Here is a 15401-nt window from a genome sequence, read left to right as displayed (position 1 = left end):
TGTGGAAGCAGCTTGGGTTGGGGTGCAGAAGCAGTGGGGAGAGGGCTTCCACACATAAGGGGAAACCCAGAACAAGGCAGAAATTCTGGTGAGGTGAGGAGTGGGCCAGGGTACAGTGGGTGGGGAGGGAATCCACATGGAAGCCTGCAGTGGTCTACAGAGTGCAACAGGAAGGAGGGAAACATCCAGGGCCATGAACCAGGACGGGAAGGAAAACTCCAGTAGAGTGGGAGACCTGTCTCCCAGGAATGCTCTTAGGATCAAATGAGCAATAAACGTGTAGTGTGAGCCCACAGTAAACACAACCCAGATGTTTGTTAGAATGAATGTACCCAACACAGTGCCAAACACACAACAGCAAACAAACGGCTGTTCCATATATGACCATACCATTCCGTCCTACATATCTCATCTATTAATTTATATTTTTATCTCCCTAGCCTTCCATGTTTGTTTTTAGTTAACTTCTCCTTCATATTCCTTTAAATTCTCTAATTCATTTCATTCTCGATTCCCTCCTTCAAATTTTTCTAATTTACATGTTTGCACAAAACTATCATCATCTTAGAAACAACACATGAAACATGAAGCTTGGCATAAAGAGCTTAAACAGACTCCGCGAGCCCAGAGCCACGAGGACTTCCCCTCCTCAGTACACACCGAGTAACCCGAAGTGGGTCGTTGTTTCCTACCTGTCCCCGTTTGGGCGCGTGCAGGTACGTCCCCAGGCAGAGGCCCATGGAAGGAGAGTAGGCGAGTCGCAGTTTATGTCCGGTCCCAGCAGTGAGTCGAAGGTCTTTGTTCACAGGGACATACTCCAACATGTCTGCCACCATTAGGCACATCTGGTCCTGCCCCAAGATAAGAGTTAACAAGCATATTCAAAAAAATATCCTGTCTAGAAAAATGTATTCTTTATATTTTTAGAGGATTTACATCAACCATATCCAGTACTTTCTGTAGTTTTTTTGTTTCGCTTTGTTTGTTTTTGGTAAGACCTATTTATTTTTACTGGGAAGGCAGATTAACAGAAGACAGAAAGATTTTCCTTCTGCTGGTTCTCCCTCAAATGGCTGCACCAGCTGGAGCTGAACCAATCTGAAGCCAGGCGCCTCTTCCAAACCTCCTGTGCGAGCACAGGGTCCCAAGGCTTTAGGCTACCCTCTGCTGCTTTCCCAAGCAGGGAGCTGCATAGGAAGGGGAACAAACAGGACACGAACCAACACCCACAGGAGCTGCTGGCGCTTGCAGGCGGAGGATTAGTCAAAACAACCATCATACTAGCTGCTAGGGTCTTTTATTTTTCAGGAACTAAGATGAAAAGCATCTCTTCACGTCTTCCAGTCTGATACATAAAAACATCAGCTATGCAACCAGCATTGTGGTACAGTAAGTTGAGCCACTGCTAGTGAGGTTGGCATTCCATATTAGAGTGCTGGTTTGAGCCCAGTGCATTTCTTGATCTAGCTCCCTGCTAATGCACCAGGGAAGGTAGTGGAGCACGGCCCACGTCCTTGGGCTCCTGCCTCTGACGTGGGAGACCTGGGATGGAGCATCACGGCCCTGGCTGCAGCCTGATGAGTTCTGGCCAATGTGGCCAATTGGGGAGGGAATCAGCAGAAAAAGTCTTTTACATAAAAATCTTATATAAAAACCAGCTATTCTCTTATGAATCTCAAAAACTACTTCACTAACTTGCTTCTTAAAAAATTTATCTTGGGCCTGGTGTGGTAGCCTGGTGGCTAAAGTCCTCGTCTTGAAAGCACCGGGATCCCATTTGGGCACCGGTTCTAATACAGACCGCCCCGTTTCCCATCCAGCTCCCTGCTTGTGGCCTGGGAGAGCAGTCGAGGACGGCCCAAAGCTTTGGGACCCTGCACTCGTGTGGGGGACCTGGAGGAGGCTCCTGGCTTTGGATCAGCTCAGCTCCAGCTGTTGCAGTCACTTGCGGGGTGAATCATCTCTTGTCGCTCCTCCTCTCTGTTTATCTGAATTTCCAATTAAAAAAAAATTTTTTTATCTGGGGCCAGGTGCCATAGCATAGTGGCTAAAGTCCTTGCCTTAAATGTAGTGGGATCCCATATGGGCGTCAGTTTGTATTTTAGCTCCTCCACTTCCCTTCCAGCTCTCTGCTTGTGACCTGGGAAAGCAGTCAAGGACGGCCCAAAGACTTGGGTCCCTGCATCCGCAGAGGAGACCCAGAAGAGGCTCCTGGCTCCTGGCTTTGGATCGACTCAGCTCTGGCCATTTGGCCATTTGGAGAGTGAACCAGCTGATGGAAGATCTTTCTGTCTTGCCTTCTCTCTGTGAATCTGCCTTTCCAATAAAAATAAATAAATCTTTAAAAAAATTATTTGCAAAAAGAGAGAGAGACAGACATACATAGAGATTATTCACCTGCCCGTTCAGTCAGCCAAACAAGAACCAGGAGGCCGAGCTCTGAGCCAGCTCTCCTCCACGGAGCTATGACACCAGTGTTTTCTGGGCCATCACTTACTGCACCCCAGTGACATGAACAGGGAGCTCGATGAATAGCAGCATAACAGGGACTCGCTCAGCATTTCAGTTTTGAATTTGGGAATTGCTAGCAGCAACTTATCCTGCTATAACACAAGTCCCTATCCCTCAATTTTTATTTTTAACTGATACTTAAGAATTGTATTTATGGGAGACCATGTGATGTCTCAAGGCACGTACACACTGTGCAATCTTCAGTAAACATTACCATGCCCAAAGTGTTCATCACTTTTTTGGCGTAAACATTCAAAACTCATTCTAGTTATCTTTTTGAATGCACACACAGTACATTATTGTTATCTATAGTTGCTCTACTGTGTTACAGAACACTGTAACTTCTTTCTTCTAGCAGCTTACCACTTGTTCATCGACTTTTCCCCACTCCTCCTCTCCCAACTCTCCTTTGGTAACCACCACTCCAAGTCTCCCACGTGGGTGGCAGGGACCTGACTGCGCCATCACTGCAGCATCCCAGGGTTCACATGGGCAGGACGCCAGTCAGAAGCCAGCGACAGGCACATACCTCTGACAACGAGCTGTGCATGTCAACAGGTATTTTAACTGCCAGGCCAATTTCTGACCCATGGGTTCGTAATTTCTGATGATCTCAAAGAGCAGCAGGATTTCAAATCTCACAACTTGCTATCTTCTTTTAACTTGCAGTAAATGTGCCATTTACCTTGTAAGACCACATCCGCAGTTTATGATCCTGACACAGAGCAAAGATGAACGCGTCATGCTCCACACAATGAACAGCAAGGCTGAGGGCTCGGTCCGAAGCACCCTGCTCCCCCCTGCAAACAGAAGGCCAATCGCAGAGCTCCATGGTTGCAAAGGACGTGAGCAGCAGGATTTTCAATTCAAGTGATAGAACTACAATAGTATCTGGCTTATAGCCAATGATTACAATTAATTTTAAAAGACTATATAACAATGAAATACTATACTTTTTTTTAATCTTTTTATTCTAACCACCCAATTTTTCTACCTCTAGTAAACTGGAAGGACACTATGAGAGATAAACAGGAAGCAATCACAAGTGAAGACTCTGGAGCGTGGATTTCCTCAGGTGGAGCATGATGCTCTGCAGCTTTCTCTCCCCCCATCACTGGGAGAGCAGCAAGAGACACTGACCAGGGCAAAGCCACCAACGCGGGAGCGCTCGCACCCGGCTGTCCGGTCCCCCTCACCTGATAGCCGTTGGCATCCAGCCTATGAGCAGCCGCTGCATTACTGAGCTCTGCTTCAGTTCCACAATGGACGCCACCCCTGCAACGAGACCCAGGGACCTGTGAGCAGACTCAGAACCAATGGGGAGAGCAAGGATTCCACAAGCAGTGTTGGGCGCCTACACTTCTAAGCTAACAGCTTTATCATGTATCTTACCTAATGTCACACCTACTATCACTACTGGATCAATACAAATAGCACTTTTAGAGTCCCGGGGGGCGGGGAGGGACTTTTCCCACAATGCCATTCAGCAGAATCATTTCATTCCTTCCAAAATCCTCACCGGCAAGTTTCATGAGCCTGGTGTAGCTCTAGGTGCTGCAGGCACAGCCATAAGCAAAATAACAAATACAGAATCCCTGTCCTTGTGGCGGAGACATATTAAGCAATTCAGTAGTAACGAGAGAAAAGAAAGCTGAAGTAGAGGAAATGCTTGGGGTGCCTGTGTGTGCGATGGTCTCAGTAACTGACACTGACTCACGTCCTAAAGCAGACGAAGGAATGAGCTGAGGCCAGTATTGGCTGTCCCAGGCAAAGGCCTTGACGCAGGAGTGTGCTTGGCTGTTGAGGGCATCGCAACAGAGCATGACGCTGCTGCAGACAAAAGGAGAGAACGAACAGCCGAGACAGAGGCAGCCGTGGGACACCGTAAGTCACCTGAAGGACTCTGGCATTAGGCAGAGATGAAGGACGGCTGCCGTGGGACATCTGTGACTAATGCAGTGACAAGACCTAACTCATGTTTTAAATTTCTCAGTGTGCCCGAGCACTTTCTAAAGTGCAGTTAAAAACAATTCTAGAGGGGCCCGGCGGCGTGGCCTAGCGGCTTAAGTCCTCGCCTTGAATGCATGGGGATCCCATATGGGCGCTGGTTCTAATCCCGGCAGCTCCACTTCCCATCCAGCTCCCTGCTTGTGGCCTGGGAAAGCAGTCGAGGATGGCCCAAAGCTTTGGGACCCTGTACCCGCGTGGGAGACCCGGAGGAGGTTCCACGTTTCCAGCATCGGATTGGTGCGCCCCGGCCTGTTGCAGCTCACTTGGGGAGTGAATCATCGGATGGAAGATCTTCCTCTCTGTCTCTCCTCCTCTCTGTATATCCGGCTTTCCAATAATAATAAAATCTTTTTAAAAAAACCAACCAAACAAACAAACAAACAAAAAAAAACAATTCTAGAGAGGTATTTCAGAAACTGATGCAGGAATTCAGGCAAGAGGTGGTACTGAATGGGAGTGAGGCATCAGTAAATTTGTTTCAATTATTTTAACTACAACACCTCAATGAGACGATGGACAGCTAGTCAACTCACCTTCATAACCAGACTTAGAATCAGCTATTTCATGACATAAAATCTTGCTCTCTTCAAAACACAAGATAAAGCACCCGGGATTTGTGACAGCAAATGATGAAGAAACAATTTGGGGTACTACGAACACCACTGCCTGTACTGGGCCCTGGGCTGAACTTGTAAGCTCTGTTGAAATGGCAAACTTGTGTTCAAAGCAGAATCACACCCAGTTCCCATTCTCACCAGGCATGTCGTAAGGAGGCAGTTTTAGAACAAAGAGACCCCCAGAAGCAGACGGCAGTGCAAACAGAGCCTCTCCATCGCTGCTGAGCCAGGCTGCGGAGGCGGCAGAATTAGGAGCTGGCCCAGGGACTGTTGGAATCAACTGATAGTTGCAGGGATCCCTGAAGTCAACTTTTCCGATGTCCGTGAACACCGACTGCATTTGACTTTCAACTACTAACTCCTGTGAAGGAATGAAAAAGAAAAACGTTAGATCAAAACCACTTAAACAATATTCAGTGGTTTTCAATTGTTTTAAAAAAAAGTTTCTCAAATAAGAACATGTTGAAATGAAGAAAAACTGATTTTTTTTCTTAAATGAAAACTATTTTTTCAGTTTAAAATGTGACTGGTCATTTTGAATAATAACTAGGAAAGTATGCTTGGTAAGGGCGAACAAGCCACCCATATTTCCTTGCATTCCAAAGGATACTGACTTAGCTCTAAATCTGACACAGGCGGAATAATCTGGGACATGAAAGACAAAACACTTCACCAACGTACACTCCTATACATCCGGGAAGGGTGCGGGAAAAGCAGCCTGTGCACTGTGTGACTGGTTAGTATCAAGATGATCACATGATTCTGCGTCTCAGAGACATAAACCCCTCCGGGCAAGACGCTGCAATTCTGGAATTTCAGGCGAACTGCATTATTCAACAGGTTTATATCCAATGATTCTTCCACCAGCTCCAATGTATCTCCAGAGGTCTTCCTGTAAAAAGAGAAATTTGTTTCAAACACAAAATCTGGTCATTTTTATACTCCAAATCATTACATTACGCTGAGTTACAAAACACAGCAAACAGAAATTAAGTGATCCTATTTAGAGGAAGAACTTCCAAACCGGACAGTAGTATTTGGAGTCCTACTACGTGGCATTAACTGCTACCATAATGAAAACAAACACATCGTTCGCTCATATTTGTGGTGAGATGTGACTTTAATAACTCTTCCAATCTCAAATAACATTGATCTCAATAACTGTATTCCACCAAAAACAAAAAAAAACAAAAACAAAACACATGCCCGGTGTGATAGCATAGTGGTTAAAGTCCTCAGCTGCACGTGCCAGGATCTCATATGGTTGCCGGTTCTAATCCCAGCAGCCCTGCTTCCCATCCAGCTCCCTGGGTGTGGTCTGGGAAAGCAGTGCAGGACGGCCCAAAGCCTTGGGACCTTGCACCCGCGTGGGAGACTTGGAAGAAGCTCCTGGCTTCTGGCTTTGGATTGGCTTAGCTCCAGTCGTTGCGACCACTTGGGGAGTGAATCATTGGATGGAAGATCTTTCTGTCTCTCCTCCTCTCTGTATCTGACTTTCTAATAAAAAATAAATAAAGGCCTGGCGCTGTGGCCTAGCAGCTAAAGTCCTTGCCTTGAATGCCCCGGGATCCCATATGGGTGCCGGTTCTAGTCCTAGCAGCTCCACTTCCCATCCAGTTCCCTGCTTGTGGAAAGTAGTCAAAGGTAGCCCAGAGTCTTGGGACCCTGCACCCATGTGGGAGACCTGGAGGTAGCTCCAGGCTCCTGGCTTTGGATCAGCGCAGCACTGGCCGTTGCACTCACTTGGGGAGTGAATCATTGGACGGAAGATCTTCCTGTCTGTTTCTCCTCCTCTCTGTATATCTGACTTTGTAATAAAAATAAATAAATCTTTAAAACTAAATAAATAAATAATTTTTAAAAATGCTTATTTATTTGGAATGCAAAGAGACATGACAGAGGACTTCCACTGGTTGATCACTAGGCAAATGTGCAACGCCTCGGTGGGCCAGGCTGAAGGCAGCAGCCGGAAACCCACCTCCCACCTCCCAGGTGACTGCTTGGGCTGCAAACAAGTGAGTTAACTGCACCATCTGCTCCTATATTCATACTATGTGTGTAGTATTTCCTAATAAATATTTTAAAAATACAAGCTTGGCATGTTGATTACACAAACATTTAAAAACGTGTACGCTATCCTTTAATTGCTCAAAAGCAGCTTGTTTTGCAGTCTCCTACGGCAAGCTCTGGCAAGCATAGAGACTTCAGTCACACGTGCTAAGGTGTCTTCAGCCCCAGCGCAATCCCTGGGCCGGAGCCGGCCTTCAATAAAAGCTTTTTGATACAAAGTACGTAAACTTGAAAAGAAAAGCTTTATTCAAACTCAGGAGGTGACACAGGAGACTAGCACTTTGTCTGATCTCATGAGCTCTGGCTTCAACGCAGACGGACGCTCCTGACAGCCCTCTTCCTTGTGCCTAGCCTTTACCTATGACTGAGGCTGCCATGTGATCTTGCCCTGAATTAGTTCTGACTTGTATTTGTCATCGCCCTTCCCAGAGGAGTCAGATCCTCTGCGTCCTCTTCCTGACTTGGGCGCTCCGTCCATCTAACAGTTAAACCGGCCGCCCCTTTCCTTGTGGACCTCTGTGTCTCTGGGTCCCGCATCTGTAGATCCAACCAACCACAGACAGAAAACGTGAAAAACAAAAACCTATGCCTGTAATGAACCTACCCACCGCCCCCCCCGCCTTGTCATCACTCCACTAACAGCGTAACAATCCATATAGCATGAGGGAGGGGGTGTGTAGGTTAACACAAACACTACACAATTTTACATTCCTAAGGCACTGAAACCTCCTCAGCCCTTGGAACCAGTGAGGGTCCTGAAGCTAGTCCCTGACCGACATCAGACAGGTGCACAGCTGCCCCTCCGTACCCCCTTCTCAGACCAGCTGCCACCTGGCTTTTTCTTCTTTTGCAAGGCCTGGGTGTGGGGGCCCTGCCCCAGGACACTGCCCTCCAGTGTCTCCTCCAAGGCTGGCAGCTTTCTTCACCACACTCCTGTGTCAGGTTCCCAGCATGGTGCCCATGTCCTGCTGGAGGCCCAAAGGCCATAGTCAAGTCTGCAGAGGCTTTCTTCCGGCTGAAATCCCTTGGCTTGAAGGTCAGAGAATCCAGACAGCTCTGACTCCTCCTGCACATGTCTGTTACTTACACATCTTTCTCCACGACTTCCTCCCCCATATTACTCCTGTGTCATCCTCACTGATCTCTGTACCAACGGTTTCCTAACTGAACGTCTCTCCTCTGGGCACCTGCTAGATCATTTCCCACTGCACAACGACACACTCTACCTCCTCTAGAAGTCTCCACCATTTTCCAGCTACCCTAACCTGTGTGTCTTGTAGCAATCCTTCTTGAAGGAGCTGTCCTGTACCGGGCGTTCGCAACAGCAGTGGAGCAGTTCCTGACCACGTAACCCTTTAATCTTCACAATACTACGGTCAATCTTCACTTCTCGCGTGACCTGCTACCTGCAGACTCTGACAGGTTTTCACTCACTTCCTGACATAACCCTTCAAGACATCACTTGTTTTGTTTGATTCTCATCTCAGCCCCTCCTGGGTTCCTCTACCGCCTCTGCATCTTTCCACCTGGGTTCAGTGTACATGCCTCTTCTACAGTGGGGATTCTCAACTGGGGTGATTCTGTCCCACTCCCAAAGACATTTTTCATTGTCACATCTATGGGGAGCAGGATGGAGAACAGAGAGCGGCCTCTAATACTGCTCCGTGACCTACACAGGACGCTCTCCCCAGCCCCTGCTGTCTCCAGTAAAGGCTGATCTGGTCCCAAACGTTGACAGCACAGAGACTGCGCAATTCTGATTTCCAGGATGGGCACTACGTGCTTAGGCTGCTGCCCGTGACACCAGCGTTCCTCTCAGGGTGCCAGCTCAGGTCCCAGCTGTTCTGCCTCCAACCCAGAAATGCAGGGAAAGATGAACCAAATATTAGGGTTTGTCACCAACACAGGAAGCAGGGAGTCCCAGACTCCTGGTTTCAGCCTTGCCCACCCTGGCCACTGCAGTCATTTGGGAAGAGAATCAGCAGACAGAAGATCTTCCTGTCTCCCTCAATCACTCAGGGTTTCAAATAAATAAATCCTGAAACAATAGGAAAAACTTGATTTATTTGCATTCTCTTGATTTCATTCACCGTACTGTTTATTTTTAATTAAACAATGATTAAAAAAAAAAAAGACTTATCCTGTCTTAATTTGAAAGGCAGAATTAGAGAAGAAAGACAAAGATCTTGCATCTGCTGGTTCACTCCCAAAGGGCTGCAATAGCCAGAAGTTGGCCAGTCTGAAGCCAGGAGCCAGGAGCCTCCTCCAGATCTCCCACGTGGTTGCGGGGTCCCAAGGCTTTGGGCCGTCCTCGACTGCTTTCCTAGGCCACAAGCAGGGAGCTGGATGGGAAGTAGAGCAGCCAGGACATGAACTGGGGCCTATATAAGATGTCAACACTGCAGATGGAGGTTTACCCTACTGTGTCATGGCACCAGCATCTAAACAGTGATTTTATTGCTGGAATAAATATAGACAAACCTGTGCCTTCAGAGTAGAGGCTGTGGACATTTCAATTGTTGGGGAGGACCCACCTGGTCTTGTAACACTGAGCCAATCAGTGAATTCTGCTCTCTCACACCAGACAGTATTTCTTTCTTTCTTTTTTTTTTTGGAAAGTCAGATGTACAGAGGAGAAGAGACAGAGAGGAAGATCTTCCATCCGATAAAACACTTCCCAAGCAGCTGCAATGGCCGGAGCTTTAGCTGATCTGAAGCCAGGAGCCTCCTCTGGGTCTTCCATGCGGGTGCAGGGTCCCAAGGCCTTGGGCCATCTTTGACTGCTTTCCTAGGCCACAGGCAGAGAGCTGGATGGGAAGTGGGGCTGCCAGGATTAGAACCGATGCCCATATGGAATCCCAGTGCGTTCAAGGCAAGGACTTTAGCTGCTAGGCCATGCTGCCAGGCCCATCCATACAGACTTTAACATCCTTATTTTGTTTTTGCTTCTCTCAAAGTACTTGTGAATAGCAACTGCTTTCTTAATGAAATGATGGAGAACTTCAGGCAGTTCAGCAGCAAGACCCTTTCAGGAATCAAGATCTGATTCTCGTAACACACCACAGGAGCCCCACAGGATCACACCCAAGGGTGGGTGGCAGGCCTTTTGTGGCCAGTTTGTAAATCTGCTCCTTCCCGTCATCAGATGCCGACTGCAGCCCAGTGGAGACACTGGAGCAACAGTGCAGAGTTGACTGGGAGAGGCCGCCCCAAGGGGCATGCATGTAATGGGCAGCAGAACAAGCAACTGTATCAGTTTGCGGTGCACCTGAGGCAACAGTTCTGAAACCCACAGTCCTAGTCCAATCTCCCTCCAGAACTCATGATTCCTGCTCATGTTTCCATCCAATCCGTCTCCAAACCCCTGGATCCACCAAACCAAAACACCCACACACATCCCAACATGCGGGCTTCATCTACGCTTTTCCCCAACTAATGGCATCTCTGTACCTTCCAGTTACCCCATGCAAAAGTTTGGGGACACACCCTACAACAGACTGAAGGAAGAGATTTAAACAAACGCACCTTCAAAACACCCACATTCTGAACATTTCTTACCACTTCTACCACCACCCTAGTTTAAGACGCCATCACCTTTCGTCTGGACTAACCTTACAACTGATCTCACTTCTCCCAAGTCTTCTCTACTATTCTGTATTCACAACAAAACGGACACAGCCATCCTTTCAAAACACTACTTAGGGACAGGCATGCGGCACAGTGCATGAAGCCACTGCTTGGGAGGCCCACTCACATCCTGCATCGGCATCGGGGATTAAGCCTTGGCTACTCGCTTCCAATCTGGCTTCCTGCTAAGGTGCACCCTGGTATGAAGGAGAGGAGGACAAATACTGCTGAGTTTCACACTCCTGCCTTCAGGCCATTCCAGCCTTGGCTGTTACCACTTTGCCTTTCCAATAAACAAACATTAAAAAAAAAGCAACTTCCATCACATCATTGCTCCTCTATGCAATGGCTTTCTTCCCAACTTGCTGCAAAATTCAAAGTCTTAAAATGACAGACAAAGCCCCGATCTGACTCTTAGTTTTTATTAACTGCAACATATTTGACATGGGGAAACACTTCTTAAACAAGTAAGATTTCTCTAACTCAAGTCTCTCTTCAGAGCCTCAGACGTGCACTTGTCAATGCTGGGGCCTCTTAATCAGTTATGTTCAGAACAATCATTCACATGTTTCCATCACTAGCTCGGCAAATGGCAATCTCCCACCTGGTATCAGGTTAGGCACATCCAAAACCCGGCATCATCCTTGCTCTTCTCGCCTTACCATTTCCTGCCCACACTGAACCCCCCACCCAGTCCTAGCAATTCTACCTTGCTTAGATCAGTCAGCCATCTATTTCCTTTTTCCTAGCCTCTCCCACATTTAGCCACCATTAAACTTAACTAAAGCTTTGCACTATAGCCACCAACCCAAATCGATTTTCCACAGAGGACTCTGGTCCTGACCATTTGAACTCTTAAAACCCTTAAAATTTAACTCTTCAAAAAGAAGTATTCAACGACTGTTCCAATAAATACCCTGTGATTAAACAAAGCCACCTTAAACACAGGGCGGGGGTCCCTTGCACTGTGTGGTCCCCCTGCTCTCCTGCCACTTGGCTTTACCTGCTGCCGGGGAGCCACACACACGTTCCATCAGGCTCTCCAAGGACTGCCCCGCGCTTTTGCCTGGTGACATGTGCATTCACTGGCCCGGCTTTCTGAACTGCCTTCCCTCAACTACCTGTCCTCCTGCTAGCCTGTCCTACTGCGGGTCTCAGGTCAACTGGGACGTCCTGGACATTTTCCCCTGTCTTCTGCATTACGGTCTCACAGCCCTGTACTGCAGGAATATGCAAATCTGTATTTACATATCTGTGCTGCCATCCAGTTTTTTTTTTCCTTTTCCGACACTGTCCCTTGAAGGCAGGTCCAGGTCTCTTCCTACTGCCGGCCTGATGACAACAGGGGCAGTATATGTTCATCCTTTCATCCCAGTACCTAGCACAATGCCTGCTCAAACCTGCTTCTGCAGTGAAGACAGCTAAGCACTATAAAAAATAACGGGCTGGACTGGGCACCATGACTCATCCCATCCCGTCCCATCCCATCCCATCCCAACGCCAGTTCCTGCCCAGGCTGCTCCACTTCCCATCCAGCTCCCTACTTATGACCTGGGAAAGAAGTGGAGGACGGATGGTACAGGTCGCTGGGACCCTGCACCTGCGTGAAGGGTCTGGAAGAAGCGCCTGGCTTCAGATAAGCTCAGCTCCAGCCACTGCAGCCATCTGTGTAAATCTGTCTTTCCAATAAAAATAAATAAATCTTTCAAAACAAAAATCAGTGTGGATCTCTTCCTGGCAGGACTAACCCTCGGGTCAGCAGCCACTCCCACACCCGGACTTGCAGGGGGAGGGACTGGCGGCCGCGGTACTCACCAATGAATGAACCTGTTCCTGGTGACCGACAGCAATTTGCCGCTTTCCATGTAGTAGAAACCCCCAGCGCTCTCATTGTACTTGGCGGTTCCAGCGGCCACAGTCGCCGTCCCTGCGAAATCCACGCCGTCAGTCCACACACGTGGGTCCCCGCGTGGGTGACAGGGGCAGCAGGCGCCGGGCAGGGGGTGACAGCCTGACCACCCGCCCGCGGACAAGAGAAGGTAGGGAGGAAGCGCTCCATCCCTGGACCGCAGGCATGTGGACCGAACCGGGGTCCAACAGGAGGACCCGAGGGGAGACGCCTAGGAGAGAGATGGGGCCGCACCCTCCCCGGCCCCTTCCGTACCTACGCAGCCGATGGTGAATTCCCGAAAGTGCCTCGGCCTCTCCCGCTCCGCGCCGCTCAGCTCCAAGAAGCTCCGTTCCAGGGAGCCCGCCGCCGCCATCTTCCCGCCGCCGCCGCCGCCGCGCGAGGCCCGACGGGACGGCGGAGAGGCCGCGCCCCGTCGTCACTTCCGGGGGCGGGGCGGAGCAACGGCGAAAGGTTGCTGCGCTCCTTCGCGAAGAACAGGGTCGCTCGTCGGTCGGGGCCAAGCTGGGCTTGAGTCGGGAGAACCGAGTGAGCCGGGAGGAGCCCAGCAGAGAAGCCCCAGCGCGCTGGAAGCTTCGCGGGCCCGGCTAGGGCTCCTCGGGAGAGCCGCGCCCTTTACCCGGCGGCCTCAGGGCCGGAGGCGGGACCGGCTGCGTTTCCATTTTACAAACGCGGGCGCGGGCCAGCCCGGAGGGGCGAGGCCGTTTCGGTGTCTTCCTGCAGATCTCGAGGTCTCCCGACTCCCTGTCGTTACGGTTCGGGGACGCGTGGCGGGATGTATCGCGAACATTCTCTCTGTGTCGAATCCTACCGGGTTCAGTTAAACGTTGACGCTGCCGACGTGAGCTAGATGAGGCTGCTCACCTGCGCGCGCGTCAGAGGATTTGGCCGCCTTGCGTTCCATCCTTGATCTCGCCCTGGCTTGCGGTGCAGCAGAACGCTCCTAGAGGATATTTGCAGTGGACCGCAGTGGACACTCAGTGTGTAACCTTGTTAGTGCCAGGACTGCAGCTTTGTTGCTGCGTTTCACTCATTCCCTGCCCTGCCCCCTCACACCCTCTGGGACACCAGCTGTACCAACCAGCCTTTATTATTTTTTTCATTCCCCCTACAATCGGTGGTTCTGCCACCTTTCCATCATCCCAAACTTCCTCCTGCTTTCTTGCTTCATCTTAAATTACGTTAGTCCCCGACTGACTCCCCCGTCTCTCCAACTCCAGTTAACACCACCCAGGTTCAGTTGAACATGAAGTGAAAAATAAGACACCCAGCCTGGCATGCCTCCCTCTCCCATCACGACCCCACTGGGGAGCCTGTAATGCTGCCCACATTGTATTTCCATGTCCATCTTCTGTCTCGATGAGTTATTTTTGTTTTTTCTTTGAACGGGTTACAGGGAGCAGAGACAGAGAGGGATCCTCCATCTGCTAGTTCACTACCCACACGAGGGGGATTGCGTTCATTCCTCTCCTGAGAATGGCAGGTGTCCATCACTCCTGCCTGCTAGAGTCTACCTTGGTGGGAGCTGGAGCTGGAGCTGGGAAGAGCACCAGCTGAGTGAGACAGGAACACCAGCTGATGTCCATTCATGCCCTGGCCTGGGGTTTCATAATTGCCTCCTACAAGGCCTCCTTGCTTGCCATACTCTTCTTGTACCTTTCCCAGGGTTCCATACTCCCAGAAGTGCATCCAACACGCAAGAGACATTGAGGACATGTTTGAGGAGTGAATGAGCCATCCAGGAAGGATAGATGAGGTCTGTTGTCCAACCTGTTTTGCTTTTCATCCTGAGAATGCATCGACGTCCTCTGCTGGCGGTCATGTCCCCCGTGTGCATCTCGGCGTGCTGTCGGCTGCACAGGCATCGGCGACTGAGGAGGTCCAGTCCTGGTACTTACGCTCCAAGGTCAGACCACAAATTTGTAATTTTTCCTGTGGCTGGGGCTTGAATGCAGCCATCTAGTTGGGGAGTCCTGCCAAGAAACCTCACATGGGGTGACCTCAAACTTGTGTGCACCACCAGTCAGTACAAGGTCAAGTTCAGTCCATCACCTGTGCCAGACAATGCACATACTGGTGGTTGAAGTTGCTTGGTCTGTTCCACTCTCCAGCCCCATCTCTTGTGTGAACCGATTGATGGGTGCTGTAGCTTAGCCCAGCCCAGCCCAACTTAGCCCCCCACAGTCCCAGTCCTAGTCAGGACCCCTGGCCTAGTCAGAATGACTCCCAAAAACCCCCACCAGGCCCATCCCCACCTCGTGTTCGCGTGTGCTGGCACGTGCTATGGCCCATCCCGTTCCCTCCCACATTCCATTCGGTGCACACACCCGTGAGAGCTGCAACTTAGCTCATCCTGACCTACCCTCATTCCTGGCCCATGTGGATGCTGATAGGTGCCCTGCCTTGTCCAGCTTGGGCCACCCCCAGTCCTGACTCTCATGCTCATCAGTGAGAGCTATAACCTAGCAGGGGAGAACCCAGAATTCCCCTACCAGGCTTGTTCCCAGCTCCAGACCCTGCGCTTGACAGAGATTACTGTGGTCCAGCCTGATACAACTTGCACCCAGCCCAGCCCCAGCACTTGCCAGTGGATGATACTACAGCTCTGCCTGGAGCAGCCTGCCACCAGTCCCAGCTCACTGACCCAGTTGGAGTTG

The 15401-nt window shown here is 49.8% G+C and overlaps 1 protein-coding gene across 2 annotated transcripts in view; it reads right to left on the bottom strand.

Annotated features, from left to right (window-relative positions):
• Positions 1-13215, bottom strand: part of NUP160 (nucleoporin 160) — a 51278-nt gene extending 38063 nt beyond the window's left edge. For both annotated transcript variants that reach the window (XM_058663026.1, XM_004585324.4), the window contains exons 1-7: positions 13000-13215; positions 12651-12762; positions 5820-6030; positions 5277-5499; positions 3708-3786; positions 3197-3311; positions 693-851 (exon numbers count right to left, since the gene is read on the bottom strand). In XM_058663026.1, the coding sequence (XP_058519009.1) occupies positions 693-851; positions 3197-3311; positions 3708-3786; positions 5277-5499; positions 5820-6030; positions 12651-12762; positions 13000-13099 (999 nt within the window). In that variant the 5' untranslated portion in view covers positions 13100-13215. The remainder of the gene's footprint in view (positions 1-692; positions 852-3196; positions 3312-3707; positions 3787-5276; positions 5500-5819; positions 6031-12650; positions 12763-12999) is intronic.
• Positions 13216-15401: the final 2186 nt, after the last annotated feature.

The sequence above is a fragment of the Ochotona princeps genome, chromosome 4 (genome assembly GCF_030435755.1).
Source record: "Ochotona princeps isolate mOchPri1 chromosome 4, mOchPri1.hap1, whole genome shotgun sequence".
Taxonomy (NCBI): Eukaryota; Metazoa; Chordata; class Mammalia; order Lagomorpha; family Ochotonidae; genus Ochotona; species Ochotona princeps.
This window is presented reverse-complemented; position numbering and strand designations above follow the sequence as displayed.